The sequence below is a fragment of the Aptenodytes patagonicus genome, chromosome 25, assembly GCF_965638725.1.
Source record: "Aptenodytes patagonicus chromosome 25, bAptPat1.pri.cur, whole genome shotgun sequence".
In the NCBI taxonomy this organism is placed as follows: domain Eukaryota; kingdom Metazoa; phylum Chordata; class Aves; order Sphenisciformes; family Spheniscidae; genus Aptenodytes; species Aptenodytes patagonicus.
The window spans coordinates 1,269,919-1,295,424 of NC_134973.1; the positions used below are offsets into that span (position 1 = coordinate 1,269,919).

General features: G+C 52.0%; 1 protein-coding gene across 21 annotated transcripts in view; it reads right to left on the reverse strand.

Annotated features, from left to right (window-relative positions):
- The window catches only part of TCF3 (transcription factor 3), a 75,673-nt gene that overhangs the window by 45,074 nt on the left and 5,093 nt on the right, over positions 1–25,506 (reverse strand). For all 21 annotated transcript variants that reach the window (XM_076359472.1, XM_076359471.1, XM_076359474.1 and 18 more), the window contains exon 3: positions 20,445–20,517. In XM_076359472.1, coding sequence (XP_076215587.1) covers positions 20,445–20,517 — 73 coding nt within the window. The remainder of the gene's footprint in view (positions 1–20,444; positions 20,518–25,506) is intronic.

Below are 25,506 nucleotides of genomic sequence, written 5' to 3' on the forward strand. Positions count from 1 at the left end.
CTCTTACAGAATTTGGTCAACATGACACAGCACGGTGAGATATTTACCTTGAGAACAGTTTAAGGACAGATGTGACCTATTTAGAGCTCTGCCAAATATTTCTGTAATTGAATATACCATCGATTATTTAAATTGCATTAAAAAGGGCTGTATTCGATCTACTTGCTACTAAGAAGCACCATTTCCAAGAACCACAACTCTTTTTTTTCCTTGTTAAATATAAACACTTCAAGATGTTCACTTGTCCCTTCCCCTGCTAAGAATCCACATCTTTGCATAACCATACTCGAGGGCCCAAATTTCCCTTGTACCCCGCTAAAGCCAAAAGGACAAGTCACAGGAAGAGCTTACCTGAAAAAAAATATAAAGTCATCAGCTTTAAGGTCTACAGATGCTTATGGTGTAGACAGCGTAGAGCTCATCAGGCAAGGACTCAGCCAGCCTCTTGACCTCAGTAGAAATCAATGATGCATCGCACCGTGGGTTTAGGCTGTCAATCAGCCTCTGAGACCCTGTTTCTAATCACACGTTGGCCAGGGGACACCAAAAAGTTGCTCCAGCCCCTTTGTGCCCTTGTTCCCCTTGTCCGGAAAACCAGATCACAATACCCGTCTCCAAGCAGCGCATTAGCCCAAACGCTGGCGAAGAGATTAAGGGACCGAGCTGGTGGTGGTGGGTTGTTTTTTTTTTAAAAATCTAGATCTGTCACCTGGTCTGGTTCAGTATGTAGACAAGTATCTGGGGCCAGCTGAAGGGAGGGGACAGGAACAGAGGGTGGCATGGCTTCTGCCAACAGCAACATGGATGCATCACACGTTAAATCAGTCATGGAGGTACGGTATGAAGCATCCAGCTCAGGCTGGGATGCGTCAGCCTCAGCAGATACCTACTTCTGGGCTGCACTGGGTGGGACTACAACTTGCTTGGACAAGGACATCGCTGAATGAGTGGAGGGGAAGCCCATCCTTACCATCCCTTCGTCAACAGGCTGAGCACACCGAGCCCTCCCTCCTTAAGCCCCACGGTGGGTCCCGTGCTGCTGACCTTCACGACAGCTCTCCCTCTGCCTGGGGAAACATGTCAATACCATGGATGAGGTGCCAGTAGATGGCACTCAACGTGTAGCACGGCTCCTCTGTTTTCTAGGACTAACCAACACTTTTTTCCTGCGTGCACATTTCAAACCATTTCCTGGGTGCAACGTTAGCTAATCACTTAACGATGGCTGGCAGGAGCTGGTCCTCCTTGGTCTGATCTCTCATGCTGAACAACAAAAAAAGCCCTGAGAAAAACCCTCCGCACAGTTCCTAGGAAGCGCCACGAAGATCTCATGCAAGCAGGTTTTATTCTTCTGACTGTTACAACACTAAGGAGCAACATTTGACCTCATTTACATCTTTCACATTACCCGGGCATCAGTCAGGCTGCGGACAGGTGATGCAGCGCTGCTGGGAAGGGTGGGAGTCGGTTTTCTCCCCCTGCTCTGCAGCCAGCGTGGTGAACCCCTGCGAGCATCCAGCCTGGCTGAGCATCCAGCCTGGCTTCACGCACTGCGTCCGAGCCCTTTAAATGCTCTTCACATCAGTGCTGTGCGCTATTCAGAGGAACAAGTTGGAGACAAAAGAGACCTATTAGATTATCTTGTCTGTGTCTCCTCTACATGATGGTTCGTTTTCTGGTGCTTTTGTCTAGACAAGCAGTTAACACTTCTTATCAGGAATGCCAATATAACTGTCTAGTAAAACTGACCATTAAGAAGTTTCTCTGATATTTTGCTTAAAGCTTGCCTTCTCTTAACTACAAAAAGCTCAAAGGAATTTTTTTCCTCCATAAACAAAAAAAGCTGCATCAGTGCCCAACCCGTAAGTGCAGAAGCTCTGGTTGTCTGAAGGGGGTTAAAAACCTGGAGCTCCACAGTTTGTTGGGACGGTGAGAGCCAAGCCACGTGGCTCCCGGCAGGCCTGGGTGAAAAGGATGAGAAGCTGCTGCCCCCCAGAAAAGCGGTTGCATTTTCAAATGCAGCTTTGGAAAGAACATATACGTATAAAAATGAGGAGGGGAGAAAAAAAGAAAAAGCCACTCCTAGCCTCAGTGCTGCAAGGAAAACAGGAAGGACCAAAGTCATCACCGAACGACCGGACTGCCTCCAGCACGCAAACTCTGCCAGCAGCTCCCACCTCCGCACCTGGGGAGACCCTGGGCCACCCTGGCTGGGGACCAAGCTCCCTCCGGTTCCTCGCTGCACTGGGTTCATGAGGTGGTTCAAGGCATTGCAGCACTCGCTGCTCTGGAAGGAAAGGGCCCTTCGCGCCCCGTATTTATCTTGAGCAAGTTCTGGGGCTCACTGGACTTTCCAGGGGCTGCTGAACATGTAAGACAGCAGGAAACTGAACGAAAATCAGTTCCCTATTTGGAGCACAACGTGCCCCAGAAGCCCCCAAGATGGGGCAGGCCAGGGATGACGGGAAGAGGAAGACCTTAGCCAGCAGCAAGCGACCGTCAGCTCAGCTGTTTGCAAAACCACAGCTCCACACCTCTTGCCTTTCAGGCAACGCGAGAGACCCATTTGCTTCTGCCACCGCAGCGGAGGGAGCAGGTCAGAGGCTGGAGGGGACAATCGCCTCTGTGCAAGCTGCCTCAGCTGCTCCACTGGACCCCCTCAACCCCAGACAGAATCGAGGGGAAAACAAGCCGGTCGTAAACCTCTGGTGCCCAGGATCCATCGCACTCGAGGGTCTGGCTGTCCAGCTCCTGCCCACACTGCTCTGATCAGGACAAGGAGCACAAATCTACCTCTGGTGACCTTGGGCACGAAGGTTTAACTCTCTCATGGGAAGCTAATTCTGCGCTTGCATGGTTTTGTCCATCCTGCACATTCCCCCTTATGTCAGCAGCATCCCAAAGCCTCAGCTGCTCCCCGGCATCCCAGGGAGAACCCTGTCCACTACGAAGCACACAGCATACTGCCTCACTTAAACACAAGCCCACGTTTATTTAAAACTAAGAGGTGTAGGTCTCCCAACCAGAGCAAGAGCCCCTGTAGCACATCTCATTTCAAAGCAGGCACCATTCGTAGCGATTCAGATAAACTGGTCCCTCTCAAGTTAAAACTAGATAAGCAGGAGCCACTTGAATTAAAGCAAGACCATCTCCAGAGAGCTGGGCATTGGTTCGATTCATTTCTAAAATCAGCTGAAATGAAAACCATCCCACAAGCCCCCTGTAGAGGAATGAAACCCTGCATCCAAGTCATGTTACCCACCCAGCTACAGCAGTTAACCATGCCAGCTACCGGCTCGCAGCACAGGGACCACAGGTCACCACCTCACTCAAGAAACCCTCGACCAGCAATTAACTTCGTTGTGTGCTGGAGCCAGACTCCAGATACATACCCTTCTCCTCTTCTTGCCGTGCCACTCGCCGCAGCCTGCTTTAATAGGTTTTAAGGGACTTATGTATACGTTACGGGGGAAGGCAGGGAAGCAGCAGAAAAAGATGAGCTATCCTCGCAGAGGCATGAATCTTGCTCCCAAAACAGGACCGTGCCCCCTCAAGCAGCATTAACGCTCTCTGCTCCTACCCAAAAGTGGAACCGTACTGAAAGGCAGATACTCAAGAGAGTGGGGAGGAGGAGAGAAGGATCCCTGCAGATTTCCAGCCTGATACTCCAGCCCACCTGCCTCCAAATCCCTCAAAAGCAGAATTCCCAACTGATCCGCTAAAAATTATTCCTTCGCACTCCATCCTCCCACCCTCTGCCAAAAAAACCCAGTGTCGCCAGATGTCTGGCAGGAAGACCTACCCCATAACAGCTTGTTCTGGGATGCCATGTCCATTGAGTAGCTGGCAGCCGAGGAGCCCAGCACCCCTGTGCCGAGCGGTCCGAGCCCCAGCGCGCTCCTCCCACCTACCCGGGAGCACCGGGGAGGAGCGCAGCTCCCAGTTCCTCCGTCCCTGCCCACTCCTGCCTGCCTTTGTTTGGGGGACTATAAAGGAGTTCACTCTAAGGACAGGCAAAGGCAGTTAAAAGAAAGTTAACGAGGTTTATGGAGTGGATTAAGTTTACCAGGGGATTTTATGACGCACTGCCCAGAGAGCAAAGAGCAACTCAGCAGCATCTCTTCCAGACCAGGTTCGCTCCCAGGGAGCCCTGGGACAGCCTGAGAGCACCCCGGGCAATGGGAAGTGCAGGGAAAAACTCATCTATGTGCCTCAATAGTGCTCTTATCCACAGATGTTATCTCCTTAACACAAGCCCTTTTAAAGCCCAGAGTCGGGGCTTAGCTGGACCCCTCCTGCTAGCAGGGCTCCCAACCAAGTCTGCAGCAGTGGCTTCTGGAGCAGTTGTTTGCCCTCTAACAAAAGCCACCTCCACCCAATCCTGCGTGGCTCTGTTGTGGTGATACAGGGTATTTCTTTGGCACAGCCCTGGTCGCTGTTTATTGTCTTGCTTTCCTTTATCTGCAGATCTCAAAGCATTTTATAAATGTTAAACCTCAAAGCCTCTCCAGGGAACAAAACTGTTTCTAGCTATTGTACATATGGAGAGACTTGCCCAAAAATTAGGGCAGAGCTGGAAATGCAGCAGCAGAGACCAGAGCTGAGACAGCCTCTCTTGGCACAATATAAAGTGACACAGATTATCCCTTAAATACCTGCGTGGACAGACACATCTCCAGCTATTAACCCACATGTTGTCGAGCCACCTCTTGGAACAAGCACTCGCGCTCACCAGGTCTGAAAACCTTGCACGCTGGAACGCACAAAAATCTTTACAACTGGGAATCCAAACCACAACGTCTCACTAATCTTTCAGTTTTCTTCTTTGGGTAAAAAAGCACCAGTCCTACAGTTTCAACTTTTTAGAAAATTATTTAAAGAAAACAGAACAAAAAACCACAATGCTTTTAAAAATACAAAGTAAGCTGGGGGAGAAGTTCTGTTCTCTATTTTTGAGCTGACACAGAAGGGCTGGAAGAGGCAGCGTGCTGTAGGAGATGCTCACGCCTGGCTCTCCTTGCCATGTGGCGCATGTCCTGCTGTCAGAGGTCCTAAGCTGCAGTGGTTTCACAGTGGAGAGCGTAAGTCGCAGCTCCTCATCTTTTTACTTGGCTTTATTTTCCATACACTTCAGTTGAAAGGAACCTGAGGAGCAGCAGGAAGCAGGAATGCAGTGCCGTCCAGGCTCGGCTTTTCCCACCGCTCCAGGGAAATGCTGCGGTGAGCCAGATGGTACGGGAATCGTACCAGCGCTTTACTTGGGAGATCACTGCCTGTAGACTCCAGCTAGGGGAGAAAACTGAAATTACCAAGCGTCTGGGATGGGAAGGAGCCAGCACAGGGGTGCCCGAGCTAGGGGAACAGCAGCTTGAAAACCTCATAGGGACAAGAACAAGCACCAGCGGGAGGCAGCCTAGCAGCTGGCACAAGCATCCTCGTGGATGCACGAGCTCCTGTGCGACCTGAAACCGCTCCGCTTGGGCTGTAAAGGCTTTGGGACCAGCTCTTACAAGAAGTCAGTTCAGTGCCTCGCCCAAAGGACCTCCACTTTTGACTGCAACAAGCAATCTAAAGAGGATCCCAGAAGTTTGCTGTGAGCTCATGGCTCTGGACATCAGTTCCCTGAGATGCCTCAATTCCCAGGCCCTTCTCAGAGCATCATCTCTCCCCCAAGCCCAGGATCTCATGCGACGCTCCTCTGGCTTGTGACCCATACCTAGTGCTCTGCACCATACCTAGTGCTCTGCACCACAAGAAACCTGGAAAAGCAAAACCGGCTACAAAGAGTATGTAAAAACCCCAGAGGACAGAATTCAGGACTCATTTTCCACTCCAAGCTGCTCACATCCAAGTGGTGTTTCCAGCACGGCAGAGCTGGATCAACTTCACGCTTCCCTGCAGAGCCGGGCAGTTCCTGGAAAGTCAGCACAGGGAGAGCAACACCTCTGTGCTGCTAGCCCTGAAAAGTGGGAGAACCGGAGACAGGCCGGGCAACTGCCAGCCCCTTCCACTGCTTCCGTGCAGCCCCGCTCGGGAAGGGTCCAGAGCCAGAGGGGCTACGAGGCAGCTTTTACCAATGGGGAGAGGACAAGCAAGGGCTTGTAGGCACCTCGGCTAGAAACAGCAGCTTAAAAATAAACGAGCACTCAGTTTTGAGTTCTGAACTAATAGAAACCGAGAGGACTTCTGCAGGATCTCCGCTGACCACAAGGCAGCAAAGACTTCTTCCTCTTCAGCTGTTTCGCCCCCAGGTCGCTTTTGCAGGTTGTGGCTGCAGCCGCTCTAACCTCAGAGGCTGCTCGTTACATCACGGACAAGAAGCAGCTAACGAAGGAAACGCAGCCGGGACGGGCGCCACCGAGGCTCCACGTCAGAGCATCCCACTCGGCCAGAAGGAGAATTCGACTAAACCAAACCCAAAGCGGGAGTCTTATGCCCCAATTTCAAACAAGAAGATCCAAAGCAGACCTGGGCTGTTTGGGCAAGGAGGACCTGCAGACGGCAGCCGTCGGGGCCCTGGGTGTTGCTCCCCAGGGAAGCTCGACCTGCAGGTCCCTCCCAAAGGTTCAGGCTGGCTCAGTTCACCCACCACCCATCACTTTGCACACCTTTATTACCCACTGATTTCCAGGCAAGGGCTTAATTAAAACCATGATGACTGCTGGGTCTTGCAATATCAACAGTGAATTAACTGCAGGCAGATGGACAAAGAGGAGGAGGACAAGAACCAGGAGAGCTCCAGGGTTTAGGGCGAACACTGCCCAGATGGGACCACTGCCACTGGGCGAGTGGCCTCACGCACAAGGACAGGAGCTCAGGACCTACTTCTTCCATACCCACCACTGCCACGTCCCCAGGGCTGGATGCGCTGCTTCCGCCAGCACAGAAATGGCTTTCGCCCCGTGCAGCCCCAGGCTCAGGGGACACCTTTGGATTGCCCCAATTAACACGTTCAGAGGGGCGGCAACAAAAAGGCTGAACCAGAGCGCAAAGGTGCAATCCTGAGCTGGTGGCCTGGACCGGACCAACCCTGCGCCTGGGTTGCACAGCATCCCGAGGCGTCCATGGCACAAGGTAACGCCTGCAAGTGCACAGGCGCTCGCCCTCCCGTTAACGGCACTGCCGGAGCCTTGTGCCTTGGTCCTCAGCACCTGCGAGGCCGGCTCCAGGCCCGGTGAGAGCCACTCACGCCATTCGAAGGTGCCCCAGCCCTCCCGGGGCACAGACCCCGGCTTTTCCTGGGAGAGTTTTTAGAGTTAAAGCAACACCGGTAGTGGGATTGTCAGCAGCACAAATGCACAATCAGGAGGGGAAGATGTGGGGGGAAAGCATCCAACTGGCGAATATAATACTTGGAAGGAAAAGCAGATTTAAAAAAAAATAAAAAATGAGGGGGTGGTAAAAAAAAAATCTCAGGAAGTCATCTAGTCATTCCTGCTCTTTGCTGAAACAATAGACTCGGGATGCTGGCTAAGTTATAAATAATCCTGCTGGCTACACAACACAAATACAAGACAGGAGCAGGGTAACTATCGGCTCGATGGAAAGTGACTCATTACCTTCTTTACAGCATACCCAAAGAAGGGCAAACGCCGCGGCCCCACTCCCCCGGCTCCACGCTCGGCAGGCCTGTGCCGGTGTGGGGGCTCCGCCAGCCGGTACCTCCGTCCCGGGAGGGGAGGAGCAGCTCGGTGCTTCAGGAAGCCAAAGCCTGCGCAGGTCCGAGACACAGGCACCCTGCGCCACAGTGTGCTTTTGCAGCGGCAAGGCTGTCTCCAAACCAAAGCAGACCACACAGCCTGACACTGGGGGACCGATGGCAAGAAAGTGCTCAAATTGGGGAAAATAATGGGAAGCCACTAACTCCGCAACATCCTTCTCTTTTTAGAAAGGAAGTTGCCATTGCGAGACTATTTGGCTGAGCTGTTTTCCAGATCGCTCCTCCGAAATCTGAGAGTGAGCACAGAGATGAGCAAAGCCAACACACCTCGAGATGCTGGTGAAACTGCCCCAGGGAAGGGCATGCGCGCAAGGGTCTCTGCCCCAAACGCAGCACTGGGGGACATACATGGCCCCTTTGGACTGGCAGCTCTCATGGGGAAGGGAAGACCCATCTTTTTGGGCACCCAGGACAACCTCGTGGTTGCTCCAGGTCCGTGGCCGACCACGGCACAGAGCACAAAGTGCAGCAGCCCTTACGCCAGGACCGGGGTGCCGCGCGCATGGCCACAGTAGCAAGGAGCCCTCGTGCCAAGAGTAACTGAGAAAGGGAAAGATCTTCACAACTGGAGACTTGGATAATTTGGAAGTGACATAAATTCTCCTTTTTAAAAAAAAAAAAAAAAAAGGGGAAAAAAAAGAGCTTCCTGACTTGTTATTCCATTACCCAAATCTGGAAATGTAATCATATTAGTTCAGCTGCATTAACACAACAAAAAGCCCCAACAAAAACTGTCTTGAAGATTGAACTGATCTCCAAGGGGCCAAGAGAAAGGAGAACAAAAGTCAGAAACCTGTGGCAACCAGCTCCCCCTGCGAGCACCACGGCCAGCCCGGCACCCAAGCGATCCTCCGAAGACAGATTCGCAGAGACAGAGGATGTGAAATAATCAGGATATGAAATGATTTTTAAGGGTTTTTTTTGCCAGGTAGGTGAGGTAAAAGGTCACTAAGAGCCGTGTGAGCACACACAGCCCAGCAACATAATGCGCTTGTTACAGAGCTTAACTCAGTTTAAACATACCTCAGACGAGGAGAAAAATCCAGCCTCCAGCCAAGTGGAAAGTCCAGGCAGCTCTGAGACTGTGAGAATGCGCTGCCACAGACCCAGCCACCATACGGCTCCTAAAACAGCTCTTCTTCCAGCAGTGCAAGCAGCAGCGAGATGCCACCGCTCCTGTTTTACAGCAGCCGTGGAACGCTGCCCCACGCTGCCGGAGAAGCAACGGCCACAGAGAAACCATGGCCCCATCTGGGAAGGGGCTTGGAGCTGCCACCGCTCCAACAAACTAAAAATAAAAAGCCAAAAAGCTTCAGCCCCCAGCTAGGAAGCTGTGGCCGGTGCACTTTTAGCAAAGCCCTGCATGCCACGAGGTGCTCGTGCACAAACCCCCTCCGACGGCAGGCTGGGAAAATGAAGCGAATAACCCTCACCACGCTCCTGCCGCGGAGGCAAAGGCGACTCAAGAGCCTGCATGGCCGGGCCATCGACTCGCCTTTGAAAGAAAAGGCACCTGTCGATACCAAAGTCTTTTTTTAAGTCAGCAAAGGAGATTACAAAACTACGAGGACAGAGCAGTCACGGCTGAAACCCACAAGTGCGGGGAGGCTCGGCAGCAGGCTCATCTCCTCGGCCATGAGCGGAGCTGCCACCGAAAACATGTTGCTTAAGAGTAAATCTAATCCCTCTCCTTCGGGGGGCTGGAGCCTTCAGAGGACGCAGGAATGACCACCCAGCCAGACAAGTTCACTTAAGGTTTTAGAGGAAAGGTGCAAGCAGTTTGAACCACGGTACAAGAAATAAAGGAACCTTACAGGAACCTTGCTTTAAAAAGGAAAAAAAAACACCACATGTGATAGGGAGGCACATCCACCTTCCCACAGCCTCTCGTGCCATTCATCATTTGGATAAAATCCAGTTTCACATTGAAATTCAGCTGGACCTTCAAATGCAAATACGAGGAGAAGAGCAACATATGGTAGAGGTTAGTATGTATTTTTCCTAATTAAATGGCATACTGCTGGTTTGTATAACAATGCTAATGGGGCATTAAGAAGCCTTTGGAAGAGAGACCACCTCACTTTAAAAAAAAAAAAAAAAAGAGTCCCAGAAAGCAGAAGGGGCCCAGGACCTCCCTGCTCTCCGAGTAGTGGTCACACGCTCACCACCGCAAGGACGGGTTTCGTCACTTGTCACAACCAAGCCACCTGTCCCCCCCGGGTTGTGCAGGACGAGGCAGAAAGGTAAGAAACGTGATTGGCAACACCAGCGTCCTCCAAGACTTGTCCTGCAGGAGTTTGGCTGGGTCTTCTTCCAGGTCCAGGGCCATGATGGGTTGTCCCCTGGGGCACTCTTGGATGTCACCATGTCTGCAACCAAAGAGCACCACGACGGAGACCCGGGAGGGCTTTTGGAGGGCGAAAAACCTTGCTGATTCCTCGTCCCCAGGGGCCAGGGATGAAGGACAGGCAGAGGAGGCTTCAAAACTCTTTGAGAAGGAGAGGAACAACTCTGCCTCGAGTGGTGGCCAGCGAGCTCCAGGCGGGCGCCACCAAACCTGCTGCCCACCAGTTCCCAGGAGAGGCAAGTGCTGCTGCTGCTGGAGACCCCACGGCTCGCTGGTGGCCCCCAGTGCCCTGCAGACAGGACACAGAGAGCACCACCCACTTTCCTGGAAGGTTCTTCCCGTTTAGGATGGGCCAAGATTTTGTAGATGACTGTCCTTTGCCCTGCTTGGTATGAAAAAAACCACCTCCACACACATACTGGGGTGCTGGGGGCTGCCCTTCCTCCCGGCCTCATCCCCAGATGCTCTGAAACGAGGCCCGTTTATTTCTTTTTGGTCCCTATCTAACCATGAAGACTCCCCTGCTAGAAAAAGCTTATGCCACATTAACTTCACCTCCCTCTTGCTTGTGACGCAATCTCCAGCTAAATTTAGAGGGAGATGTTGCCTTACGTCACTTTGGAGGTGGGGATGCGCTTCTCAGGGTTAACAGGCAGATGGACAGTATTTTTTAAAATTTTTCTCCCTGCTGGCTTTGGAGCTGAGCTACCTGGAGAGTTAATTGAAAAATTCAAAGTAAAAACCAAAAAGGTGGCAGATGTCCTGGGCTGCCTCTTTCCCTCCTTTAGTGGGAGAGCAAGGCGCTGTGAAGGCATCCTCCCTCCAGAAACATTAATCACGGCAGCGAGAAGAGCATCAAAACAGCCGCTACAAAAATTCTCAAAAGCTGAATCGAGAAATCTTCACTCACAGTTTAGCTTTTTCCTCTTCTGATGTTTCTTCATATGTATTTCCACCCTGCAAGGCCACCCGGGACAGACAAACCCAGAATCCCTATAACCAGATGGCAAAACTTCCCCCATCCTACCCCAAACCCAGGTCGAATCGGTTTCAAGACGGCAAAGACACAAAGGCCACAGCGGCTGCTCCTGCTGCATCCCGGAGAGGACATACCCCAGGGAGCCGCAGGCGCGAGTCTTGTCCGGCTGTTTGACTCCGGTGGTTGGATCCTCCGGCAAAAAAACAGCGACAAATCCTTGGGCGCAACAGCGTCTTCAGACGCCGTTTCCACTTTGGGTGGGGAGGTTAGCCCGGTCCTAACTCCCCCGGGGAGTGCTGCTGGGGCGCGTGTCCCCCCCAGATCAGCTCGCTGCTGCCGGCTGAAAGCCCAGCTGCGCCGCCGCTGCCAAATGCACACGTTTTGGTGCCACAAGAGCTCTGTGCCCCAGCTTGCCTCAGGTGATCTCCTATCCTCAGCACTCGCTGTGCTCCCAGTCCCCCGTACAATTACGCATTCAGCACCACAATATATTTCACACTGTATTTCATGCCTCATTTGGCAACAAAATTAATTAAACTTTAAGTCAACACTGAAGGAGTGCAGTACCTTTCTTCCCTCTGTGGCATATATAACTCAATTTGTTTAAGCTAACGCGCTAATCAAGACTTGCAAAGTATTTGGGAACCTTCTGGCAGAAGGGCCTCCGAAGGGTGCAGCGAGACGCGCTCTGCACTGGCTGGTCTCCACTCGGAGGTCCGGCAGGGGTACAAGCATCAAGCCCCTGATGACAGACTGTCTGCAGCCACCCTGTGGAAAAGCCCCACTTTCTTAAAATGCAATCCCTCCCCCAACAGCGCCGGTCACCAACAGGTGCCTGCGTTCAGGCCGCCACATTGTCTTAGGGTTTTTTGCAGCCTCCAAGCTGCCCACTAGCTGGGAAGTGTGACATCAAGCAGGTCACTGCCCATCCTCGCCTCCCAGGTTGATCAGGTTCAGACAACTGCACGTATCCAGCGGGGCTGGTGGCCTGGGGATGTGCCGGGGAAACCCGACGCTGCCCAGGTCCCTCGTCCTTGCCACACGGGGACAGGCGAGCAAGACGGTGCTCCTCCTCGGAGCCTGCGGGCTGCCACCCCCTTGTCGTGCTCCTGGGATTTCTCAGCTATTTGGAGGCGCTGGGAGAGGGCAGGATAATCCCAACCCACGCGGCTGGGAATCCAAGAGGCAGATGTGGGCAAACTTTTTGGCATAACTGAGACAGCTGCATCGGACGCACATCCACCACTGGCCCACCGCTCGGCAGCCCTCCATGTGATGGAGAGGGCGCTGGGCAGCCGCCAGCACTCGGGCAGGCGAACCCCTCCACTCCTGCGCCCAGAGCAGGTCAAACAGGCTGAGCAGAAGCAGCGAGAAGCCTCGCCGGGGAGCGAGTGCCAAGACAAAAGAGAAACAACAGCCAGCAATCAGCGACCCGGGGTTTACCTGCACCGCGATCCCTGCACCGCGGGGGAGAGGTACCAAGCCCGCTCCCAGGAGCGCAGCGTGTTTTTCAGGCACAGCCTGGCTCACGCCGCTCCCAGGGCAGGTTTCCAGCTGATGCAGCCAGATCACCCCCACTCCCGCAGTTAGCTAATCATGCCACGTTGCTGCCAACGGGCAGATCAGCCCAGTTCAGACAATCATCTCGCATCAGCCTCATCTATGAGGGGACGTGGTGTCTCCCGAGAGGGCTTCACCTGCCCATCGAGTTTAGCCGATGGTCTCTTCTCGTGCTCTCGGGTCTGCGGCTCAAAGCACTCAGGAAACAGAGACACTCACGACTTCACTCCGATGACCACGGGGAGGCTTGTGTCAACATTTCCTTCTTCCAGCTAAAGTGGTAGATCCCCATGGTCTTCCTACTTGTGAAAATGTCGCTTGCGAATAACATCATTATCCGGCTGCGTTCAGAGTCTGCTCTTGTCTTAGAAGAGCATCGAAAATACCACCTTTACCAGTGATTTTGGGCGCTAGTGAGCAGAGAAGATGCATTTATAGCATCCTTCAGCCGTGTTAACACTGGAGAATGTAGTGCCAGGTTAGAGATGAGGCCATCCAGAGTAACAAAATAGCACTACGCATTAAATCCATCCCTTAAGACGCCCATGTGCTGTCTCAAACAAAAAAAAAAAAAAAAAAGAAAAGTAATTCCAATTTGAGTTTCACTGCATATAAACATTAACAGCGGAGATGCAATAGGCGGAGTAACTGGTCACACGCGGGACACGTGCTGGAGTAGGGCACCCTACAGAGCATGCAGAATTTGAAATTAGCAGCAGCGAGGTCCAGCAGAAATGCTTGCCAGACCTGCTGGGCCCCTTCCAAAGCCATCTCTCCCCTTTGGAAAGGGCACAACAAGCGTGCAAGGCCTCGAGCTGGGATGCCGAGCCAAAGGCTCAGCCCCGCACCGACACGTGCCGCTCAGGCAGTCCTGCATGAGCAGCATTTGAGGTGGGCTGAGGCAGAGCTGCTGCATCCCAGCACCAAACCCCAGGCGTGCTGCCCTCCAGAAGATCATTTGTGATGAGACCCTGGCCCTTGCGACTGAGAAGACAGCAGCGTGAACAAGGCAACGACATTAGGCATGCAATTAATACACAACCAGCTCCTCTTATTAGAAGGAAAGCAGGTGCTTGAGCTTGTACACGTTCTTTTGAAACACAGAAGGTTCACTCCTAGCCCAGCTTCACGACAGCCTTAATCCAAGCAAGGCACGTGATTTTTACATAAGATACACTCATCTCGTCATAACCCCTCGAGCAGGCACAGTTACACTAGTACTGAATTGCCTCATCTAGAGAAGGAAAAAGCTCTGCCGGCAGGAGATGGCTGTATTGCTTTAGCTCTGCTGGCAAAGTTAAAACTGTGTGCTTAAACAAGGTCTGTGTCAAATTTTCAGTTTCTAAACAAAAGCTGTCACTTATCTCCGTACAGCTTCGGCTCTCTGGCACCCCTGACATTCTCCGTGCTCTTTCCTAGTTCAAAATCTCAGATCCAGCCAGAAGGACTCTTCCATGGGGTGGGAGAAGGGGGGGAAAAAAACAACCCCTCCCCTGAAAACATGCACCCTTCCACCCCCTGAAGTTAAACACACACCAAGACGGGGACTGGCAATAAGTGAGATTTCTCAACTGCAACTACAGAGCCGCTGGCGTGACCGGGTTATATTTGCCTCTCTCCAACTGCTGGAGAAGCGCTGAGCTGCTGTCAGAGCATCCCCACTGCCCCAACAGCATGGTCGCCCTTTTCCTGCTCTCCCAAGGCTTGCTCCTCACGTGCCCCTCAAAAACTGGCTGCGCCTCTGGCAGGACCCCCTCGCCCTCAGCCTCCCCTGAAAATTCGAGGCGAAAAAAATAAATTTGAAGAGAGGTAACACAGAGAGAGAGGGAGGGAGAGGGAGGGAGGGAGGGAGAGGGAGGGAGGCCTTCACGTTTCAACCTCACTGCAAAGGCGCAGGAGAAACAGCTGCCCAGGTGGGGAAGCCCTGGGAGCAGGGACACGCACCCCAGGACACGAGGATCAGAGTCGCAAGTGGGGTGTGACGCTGAACGAAGGGAGACGGGCGTGAAGATCTTCCCCTGCCATTTGTTCCCCCACACTCGCTATTTCCTGCTGACCCGCATTCCCTGCCCCCAGCTTTCGGGCCCTCCAAGCCTTTTCTTCCAAACCCTGCTTTCTGTATCCTGGTTAACGGGACCCAACCCACGGGAAAAACAGGGAGCAGAAAGGGGAGAGGAAGGAGAACAGGACCTTCCCGAAGGCAGAGACAAAACCAAAGCAGAAAGCCGTTTAACATACCTGACTAGCACGTGGGAGACAAACTTCACTGAAAGTCCTCCAGGCTTTGTTACTGACAAGGTTGGGACTGCGGCACCCTGGGTGTTTCCCTGCAATGCCCTCAGCACGCCGGCAGCACCCTCCTACACCCCAGGAGCGGGCTCTGCCGGCAGCAGGAATGGAAATGCTCCAGAGGTGTGGAGAGCAGCAGAGGGCTGCAGGGATTGTTTCTTTCCAGGCTAACAAGACCTCACAGCTTTGCAAGCTTGACTTGTCCATGGCAAGGCCTTTTTTTTTTTTTTTTACCTTTGATAATGACTAAAAAGTAATTTTTACTTCGAAAGAAACGGTCACGCCAGTAGGCAGGCAAGTAAATTTTTCTGCTTTGACTTTTTTTGTTGTGGTGGCTTTGTGTTTAGTGACAGTTTTGCAAGCCTGCTGTATGGGCACGCACGCAACCGCAACATAAACAAGCAGCCTGAAGTACGTACTTTAACGGAAAGTGCCAGTTTTAAATATCAAGTCACATATTGCGTACCTCATGTCTGCCTTTCATCATCTATCAAAATAGCAAGCAAAGCCCATCACTCCCACTTCAGCATAAGCAAAACATGTGGGAACTAGAGGCAGTTAGGAGCTTTTATTAGTAAGGATGTATCACGTTTTCCTACTGTTTTCCTCACTGTGGTAAATAGCTGCAAACGCTATTCTGCAGCCTGAAACGCAATTGCTGACAGCACGGCAACAGAAACGCTGCGCTTAGCTCTTTGCAACTCTCTAACTTAGATGCTTTTACTGCAAACTACCCAGCCTGCCGCTCCGCAAGCGAAGCGGAGCCCAGCGCCGCTCCCGTGTTTGCAGAGCTGCCGGGGCAGGCACTGCACTCCCAGCCGGCGCACCAGACCCTCCCCTCCCCACCTCGGAGCTTCCTAATACAGGGCTGCGTGCACACACAAAATAATTAAATCTTCAAACAGCTCACCCATAGCACCAATTAAAGAGACAACCTCATCTTTCATAGAATTTATTACTTTCAGTGCTGTTGCCACAGGTATCCAAGTTTGAACGTTGTTTAAAGCAGGCTTTCAAAGGGGATCCAGACTCACCTACCTTCAGGGAGAATGCATTTACTTTGTTCAGTAGACTATAACTTAAAATTTGTTACATGCACCAGCTTGTAACTCTTTGAAAAGCTCCCCAGTTAGCCAGCTTCAAATGTATTTTATGAACTTGCCCCGATCAAAGCAATTCCCTCAACAATGAGCCTCATCTCACTACCAAGAAAGCACTGAACAAATTTTGGGGGTGGAAATCACAGCACAGACCAGGAGGGGACTCTCCCTTCCAAACCCACCTAAGAGATCCCAAGCAAGGGAGCTCCCTTCAGCACAAAGCAAGAAGGAAAAGACATTTAATGGTGAATTCACTTACTCAAGAGGGGAGGGGGGGGGGGGGGGGGGAAAGCTGTATTTTTAGCAGAGCTTTTATTTGTTGCGAGCAGAATCATCTGTCAGGAGGAGACCGCCTGGGCTCCTGTTTCAATAGGACACAAACATCGCGCACCATTTCTGATGCGAAGGGGAGATGGTTGCACACTCTCCGTATTAACCACGGACGCAAAGCACTGCTGATGAGCTGCTCTGGGAGACGCATTACCTCGCACAACCATTTGCCTCGGTTTTATTTCCCTGCTCCACAGAACCCAAACTCATTTGCTGAAGCAAAGGCGCAGCTGGCATGCACCGACCCAGCCGAAAACTCAGCAGCCACGAGGTGACAGCCCTGGCACGGCCCCATGCCGTGGTGGCAATGCCACGGCCTGGGCTGGGAAGAGACAATGAAACTTCTTTGCCTCCTGCAACTCCTACTGTCTTAATGTCAATTAAAAATGGTTATTTCCATGTGAAATTTAGCACGCACAGTTTCCTGCTAGAGGCACAGTTTAATTAAGCGCGCTGGGAGGGAGCTCATTTCTGATCAGATTAGTCATTTATGAACTATGACATGGGGGGGGGACGGGGACAGAAGACATGGTTTTAAATGTTTTGCTACTACAAATAATAAACAAGCAGTTTGGCGAGGGGATGACGAAACCGCAGCCTTCTAGGACCAGGACAATAGGCATACGCTGAGCGTCCCGGCTAAAATAAAATAGCAGCAAATGACACTGCTTACGCTGGAAAACACTAGTTGCAGCTCAAAGCCCCAGGAAGACCAACTTCCCCGCGGTGACCTATATGTGCTATAAATGCTGCAGACACGGTCTGCATGACGTAAGCCCCATCCTAGTGGCAATTGTTGGGTTTCGCCTTGCCAAGAAAACGCAAAGCGGAGGTGCTGAATTGTCCATGCGGTGAGGTAGCTAAACCAGTTCCTCCCTGGTGCATTTAAGGACAGAAATGAGGGAAACAGTGGCAGAGCTTAAAATAAAACCAAGAGACAAATATAAAAGCAAAGGGATCTCAAAGCTGGAAGGCTTGCATTAAGACTTTGAATTTTCCTGGCCCAGGAGAGAGAAACAGGTTCCTCTTTGCAAAGGGGCCACCCGCACAAGCACCAGCAGCTTGGCCAGGGCAATTATTAACTGGGATTTGAAAAGGATTTTAATTTGGGGCAATTTTATCACTGTAATGACTGTGCTACCTTATTCACCAGCTGGGCTTTGGAAGCAAGAACCTCATCTTGGCAAGTGGGGCATTTTGGACGGGAGTCATCAGAGTCACTGCCTTGCTCCCTTCGCTCCCAACTTCCCCTGGGGAGGAAAGAGCCTCGAGTTAACAGCTCCTCCAGAGGGGAAAAAAATAAAAGCTACATACTGCCCCAGGATTTCCCCGAGGAGGAGGGAGATGAAAAGTGGAAGGCCACAAATTCACATGTCCAAGGGTGGGCAGAAGCATGAAACACCAATTTCTCTAGCACATAAAACGGCATCAGTTTATTATCTTGGGGTTACCACAATAACCCCAAATAATGAGATACTGGCACTATGGTGCACGCTACTGAGCTAAGACTTAAGCGAATTGGTGTTTGCTTCTCCTTTCCAGGCAGAGGGATGGCAGCGGAGGGGAAACGCTGCGCTATCTTCATCAGGGGTACGGGATACCGATTGAACAGGAGTGTTTGAAAAACATGAGACACGTTAAAGATGGAGCCTAGGCCTTCCTGCAAGGCAAGAAGATTTAGGGGGCTTATCTCCAGGTCCAGATTATGGCGTGGCTGCAAGGCGCTCTGCTCCCTCAGCAAGTCCAGGTCCCCAAATCCAAGGACCATCTGCTCTTCACCCTCTGACCACATCAGGGTTGGTGATGATTCGACTTCAAATCAAATTCTGAGCCGGGTGGCTGGCTATGCCTTTGTGGATGAACTAGTATCTGATTGTACCTTGCTGTCAATTAGCGAATTAAGCTAAACCAACATCAACAAACCACGAAAACAACCACTTGCCACTATCTAGGACCTAGTTTAGACACCTTGGATCCTTCTAACAGACACAGTGCATCCCTGTGCAAGGCACAGCTCGTTAACGTCTTACTGCAGTTATTCACCCCACCAGCAAAAATCAATCATCAAACATTCAGGACCAGAGACAAGTCACAAAGCCAACACACAAATGAAACATGCCCCCGCTCTCCAAAGGTGACGCAAAGGATGACTGGCCGAGGGATAACTCCACTGCTGGAGCAAAAGGCTTCCCCTAAACCAAGCCCCAAGCTGCATTTCAAACCTGGGATGCCCACGGCAGGATGAAATAGCCGCCGCAGAGCCCCGACAGCGGGACAGCAGCGATTGTGCAACTGCCTTCAGTGCAGTTGTATAACATCAGTCCTCTGTTTTTATGAACTGCTCACAGCCAGACTTAAAAAGCAGCAGCCCAGAGGAAGGGTGGTGTCAACATTACCTTTCACTCACCCGAAAGAAAAGAAGGCGGGGGGAATAAAAGATTTTGTGTCTTTTCGGCTGCTGCACAGCCAAGCAGAGGGGGGTCCGGTCGCTGCGCCGGCTGTACCGCAGAGCCCTGCTCACAGCCTCTCCTTGCTGGCCAGCACTATAAACCCGGCAGCCAAGCCAGCCTCCGAGCAGGAAACAAATTAATGTGAGCTTGCTCCATTACTATTCTCTCACTAGCGTGTAGTGCGTCTTTTGTGGATTATTTTAACAGCAAAAGTCACACACAGGAACACTCGCTGGAGAGATCAGCTTCCATCTGGGTTAACCCAAGAGTTTTTTCCCCTCAAATTTCCTCCAGCGGCCACTCAACAGCTTCCCTCCCTGTAAAAATGTTTGCTCAAAACCATTTGACATGCAGCTAAACAGCCCAATCTGAACGCATCAAATTTCCCTGGTCAAAAAGGGCAGGAGCAGGGCAGGGCTTAGTACACACTTCCTATCCTGCTTCTGCAGATTTCCCCAAGAGCTGCCCCACAGCGCGCTGCGGCATCAGAGCTGCTATCCAGAAATCTCACCCCGGTCTCTGGGATGCCTCCCGGTGTCGGGGCACGGCCGTTCCATGTGGCCAGGAGTTTCCCTGGACAGCTTGAGCCGGCCCAGGGTAGAGAAGGTCAAGCTTCAACCATCCACAAAGCATCAAGCGTGTTTCAGCAAGAAGGGCAAATTAACCGAACTTCCTGCATGCCAGGGGCTGCAGCGAGCCCGGCACAGAGCAGCTTCCCCGGGCATCAAAAGCCTGGCACGGCACCGCGCCATCCACCCGGCCGGGGAATTCTCCGCTTCAGCCTCAAATTAACCACCGCTGTGTTTCCCAATCAGACATCTAAAGCTACGCGCCCTTCAGAGAGTCTCCTATCACAGCCGGATCGCCAGCCCGCTCCTCCCTGCAGACACCCTGCTCCCAAAGCTCTTTGATGTTGGCACCCCTGGCCCCTCCTTGGCAGCCGGGCTGGCAGAGGTGCAGCCACTCAGCACTTCTGGGGAGCAGGGCCAGCTGCTGACTTTGGGGACATTGTGGCAAGGCAGGACAGGCAAAGCTCTGCTCGACAGCACCCCAAAACCGCAGCAGTGTCCAGCTCGGAGGCTGGTGAAACGGCTCGAGCCACCCTTGCTGCCCACCTCCCCGGGGCAGCTGTGCTGCCTGGAGACATCTGGCCAGGAGGGCTTCACAAAGGTCCCTTTGGGAATGCCAAGATCCCACCCAACAGCAGGGAGCTGCTGGAGGGGCTGAATGGAGCAGACACCCAAACTGCACCAGAGTCTCCCTTTGGGCAGCTGAGCCCCAGGAATAAACCACCACCAACGTGTCTTCTCAGTGACGTACAGCAAAAGCCTTCCAGGGCGTACGTCTGCAGACACACATTCGTCTAAGCAGCTTAAGAGAACAGCATTGACTGTCTGCTCTCAGGCTGCTTCAATCGGAGCAGCAAGACAACAACCTTCAGCTCAGGTAGTGACTTCTTAATTGGAGACAGATCAGCAAAAGCGGCTTTGACTACCCGGAGACACGTGCAGCAACAAGAAAATCATCCAGAGAAATAGTAGCAGACTACCACCAGAAAAATACATAACACAAAACTACAGAAACCCCTCCTTTTGGGTCTCTGGAAGCAAACACAATTTATTGCAAGAAACATTACGGTGTTAAGAAAAAGAAATTGAGATGACAGTACCTGATCCTCCAAACTGAGTGCTTGCTAGGGTCGTGGGTCTGTTTTTTCCATTAGCCACTGGCAGGGGAAACATCTAGAAAAACAAGAAGATGAGAGGGAAGGGAAGAGAAAAGAGATTTCAGTATGTTAGTTTTACTGTGCTGCTGCAAAGGGGGTCAGATTGGGCAGGAGGGGGGGAGGAAAGGGGGAAGAGAAGCACTTTATTGATGCAAAAAACTTTCCTCTCCTTGTGTCCCTGCTACATAGATCAGCTGCAGGAGGGACAGGAGAGCAGCGCAGCTGTGCGCTAATATACACACACATTCCTACGTGCATAAACTTCTCCTGTGTACACAGCGTGTCTGGTTCCTTAGGTGCAACTGAAAACCATCCAAGAAGCATCATTGCTGTGGTCAAAAGCAACAGTTTCTTCCCTAACTTATTCACCGAGGCCCAGACGAGAGTGTGCCCATGGGGCCATGGAGAAAGGCCGATGCCATTCATAAAAGGAGGAGAACGACAGCACCCCACCGAGACTGCAGCACCCAGCAAAGCTCGTTTTATCCCTCAACACCCCAGCACCCGCAGTGGTCTGGGTCTCATCCCACGTCTCCCACACTCCCAGGCCCGTCTCCAGCAACGTGCAGTGCCTGGGGAAGACATGGGCTGCCCGCAGGCTCCAGCTGGCACAGGCAGAGATGACTAAGCCACACGGTCCGGCGATGCTCGACCTCGGCGCGGGAAGCCTTACGCCAGCTCTCAGAGGGACAAACCCTCCAGCCTCGTGGAGCAGCTCCCACCCCTGGTCCTTTGGGGGCTTCAGCAGCGCTGTGAGCTAACACAGCCCTGGGGTCCGGTGGCAGAAGCTGCGCCAAGGGCAAAGGTATTTAACTCACGATCAGAAAGATTAACGTATTGTACAGTATCGGTCATTCTGGCTACTTGTTTGCTATACTGCTGCTGCTTCAGTATCACAGCTAATCTTCTCCTGCCAGGGAGCTTCCTCAAAAATACTGCATACCTCGTCAGCTAACCTGTATAAATATTTTTAATATAAGTTGGGAGGGTTTCAGAAGTTGTTATTTAAAAATTTATATGCACCTGCGTGCAGCAGAAAAGAAAACTAATTCTCCTCCACACAAATGGAGCTGCAGCCAATAAAACAACTGGTGGGAAAACGCTTAGTGAATTAACATTTTAATACCTTTTTACTACTCAACTCAAGATACTTTCACCACCAAGTCATTTGAATTTTTATTATTTTTAGCTTTGCAATGTCTGAGTAACTCAAAAGTTTAATGCTTTGAAGATTAAACAATGTAATGGCACAAGAGCCTACAGAAATGCAGCATTTCATGCCCTGACATAGCTGATGTCTGGCTGTGGTCAGAAACATTCCTTTGCACAAAACCGTCTGCCCAGCTTTGTTTTTACAAATGCTGGGGAGGAAAAAAAAAAAAAAAAGTTAAATGTGGTAGAGATGCAAAGAGAGCAGTTAAGAAACCAACTGCCATTCAAAAAAAGAACACAAATTTGGGATCATATATATATATATGCACACACGCACATCACGTATATGTTATATACATGTATTTAAATAAAGGTGTAAACAGTATTTAAGTATGCAGCCCGCGTGTGGACAACCACTCCTGCCAGCAGCCAGCCTGCAGACACCTGCCTTCCTACGGCTTCGCCCCCGGCCGTAACCCCACTCTCCCTACACCCTCCTACATGCAGCCTTGCCGTGAGAACCGCTGGACGTGCACCACTGGGGGGGCTCCCGCTGCAACCCCCCCAGGCGGCTGCTGCCCACCCAGGGTGGGCTCCAGAGTCACTTGGGGTGGGCCGGCAGCCCCACCATCGAATACGCCTTGTTTCCTCAGGAAGTCGGGCTAGAAAACAAAAACAAACCCTAATGACACCAAAGACTTGCAGCCTACCTTCCTCTGCAATGCTATGGGTTTTTCCTGCCCCCCCCACCCCCCGCCCCTTGCACGGCAGTGTTGTTTTCTGCAAAGATCTCCAAAATTATTAAAAATGGAATTTACATGGCTGATCCCACCCGGCCTGCGCTCACTCCCTCCTCTTAAGGTAGGGAAGAAGATTAAGTGAAGTGGTTAGAAACCCCCTTTCCAAGTGGCAAGAGGCAGTTGGGCATGTGCGAGCAGGGGGGGATGGGATGCATGAACAGAATGGTACCGAGCAGCAAAAAGCAACCAAAAAAAAAAAAAAAAAAAGCACTGCTGGCTCTTTTTCATGAGCTTTTCTGCTTAATACTTGCTGATGCTGAAAAACCCAAGGTTTGAGTGGCAAACACGAGTGGAGAAAATGAACAGCCTTGTTCCATTGTGCAACGAGCCCTTTCTACTTCTGCAGAAGAGGTGGTCACCCCCGCCGCCACGCTCGGCAATCCCCAGCACGCCCCCACACCCGGCCCCGCCGGGGATGCCCTCCCCACCTCTCTCCTTCGCCCGCCTCCGCCTGCTTCGAGAGATATTTCGAGACTGATGCAACACCTTCCTGCTCTCCCTCCCCAAGGGATTAAGGAATCACGGACCCCTTTCCACACCGAGGTGAGCGGGGATGCTAAAGCAGGGTGATGCCGGAGAGGGGGGAACCCCGGGTTACCCCTCGCCTCAATACATGCTCCAAATACACTTATCGCTTGCCGACTCCAGGAAGTGTTTTGGTTTTTTTTTTTTCGTGCTGCCAGCTTGTTTTTCCACTGCAGTGTGGGCTGAAGCCGACCGGGTACGCTGCCTCGAGGAGCCCGGCGCAAGTCATACGTGAAGTGCCGGCTGCCTTTGCTGGTGTATGTCACTCACAGGCAAAGTTCACCCACCCACTGCGAATTTCCTTTCTGCTTTAAAAATAAACGGGGGGGGGGGGGAGGGGGGAGACGAACCAGAGCTGGCACGTACCCGAGGGACCCGGGCATCGAGGAGGGACCTAGGCACGAGCGTCTGAGGAACTGTAATTGGGTCATTACTTGGCCTTTGTTGGATTTGAATAATGTAGATTTAAACGGTTATGTAAAATCCCCCATCTTAAGTCGCTGTATTTGGTTTCTCAACTCCTATCTCCAGCCTCCCTGACAGCTGACAACAACTTCTGCGTACCCTCGTAGCTCAATTTCCACCCCTCCCAAAGAATTTATTCTCCCTCCATTTCTCCCAGGTTAAAACATGCAAATCCAGCACATGGGAAGATCCAAATGCCCGCACCCGCCACCGGGGAGGGTATAGCCAAGAGACCTCACACTTTCAACAGTGAACTCGTAAGCAAGAAAGGGAATTTGCCAGACACAAGTAACAATATCAAGCAGCATTTCATTTATTGTGTACTTCTACCAGCGCATCAGTGTTTTCAAATTAAATAGCTGTTTTCACTTCCTCCGCTCTTCCACCTTACGAACTCCAGGCTGAACCAACCTCAGGCCTGAACTCAAAACCTAAAATCTATTTTGCAGCGTAGAAAGTATCCAGCTGTTAATTCAGGGAGAAGAGGGAATTCGACTCAATAAACATTGCCAGCAGGATATTTTATACGTGTTCATTTAAGACAGACCTTCCTGACTACAGCCCTAAACGTCCACTGCGGCGTAAAGTCAAACTTTACAACTGCTTCACTCCAAACAAAAGCGAGAGTTTTATCATGGAAACACAGGCGCTGCGCGTTGGCCGGAGCAGGGCGCAGGGCACAGCTTCAGCATCCTCCGGCATGTCAGAAGCAGCAGCGGCGAGGGCAGAAGGAGCTTGCTCGAGCCCTGCTCGCTGGTAAGAGTTTGGCTTTCACCCCCAGTTCGATGGCTGGAGCCACGAGGGCTGGCACGCAACGAGAGCAGTCACTTGCGGAGAAATCAGACGGCAGGTCCTATGTGACTGCTCAAGCCCCTGCCCACCCTGCAACGTCTCATCAAGCTAGAAACCCACCCTGACAACTAGCATCCCCGCAGCATATGGTTAATACTCTGCTAATAATCATGGCTGTTAACAGCATTTCACTTCTGCCAGAGACCTAGGCTGGCACGCAGCCGCCTGCCTCTATCTAGCTTGGCAGGCGCGCTCTGCGGCACGGACAGGCCCCCAACCCCGTCTGCGTGCCCACCCGGGCTGCTCCATCCCAGCTCTCCCCGTGCCGCGGGGTGCGCCTGCCCTCCGAGCACCCCAGCCCGGCCAGGGTACCTGCCCACACCTTCCCACAGCGCACCAACGCCAGCAGCATGGCACGGCCAAGACGCCGCCCGGGATAACCACGGCGAGTCCTTGCGGCCGAGCATCTCCCGACGGCGCAGACCGAGGGCAGCTCCTGCCGTACGCAGCCTGTGCCCGTCAGGCCGAGCTGCAAAGCCTGGCAACCGCGGGCCAAAGGATAACGCACCAAAACCCAAGCCTAATAAATAGGTTAAGCCGGCAACTCGAATCTATAGGCAGGATGCTTTCTTGAAAGCTCTCCTCCAGATTTGCAAGCCTGTCCTGGACTACTGCCAGGGAGCGGTGGTGAAAGAAAGCTTACAAATTACCTGTACTTTGGGGCAATTATAAAAGGCAATTTGTTCAGAGGTAGAGGTAAGCACACTGCCGTGCACACCCCAAAGCAGCGATCAGACTACATAGCTGGGTGTTTGGCTCCGGCTCACTTAGACGCACGTTACAGATCCCTTTGATTTTCGCGCTTATTGGCAAATTACATTGGCACAAAGCTTTGGGCGAGTGCTTTACCGCTCAATAACTACCCAATGTATTTATTTATTAAAGACGGCGCAAGTCTTTCTTTTCAGGACTGTAAGCCCGATTTATAGCATCTCACACAACCCTGCCATTTACTGACCCCACGAACTCACTTCTGACTACGCAACCCCATTAGGGACAGACCTTCGAATTCACTCACTGCACAGCAAAACACAGCGCAGAGCTGGACCACAGACTACTGGGTTTGAACATATTTTCCCTAGAAAAAAGGAATTGAAATACTGATCTGAAGCAAATGCTTCCAGCTGCTCCGAATCTCTCTCTCTCTCTCTAGTCCTCCCTCCCACCTACTCTCCTGGAGAGGATTAGTGGACCAATGCTCCACTCCTGCT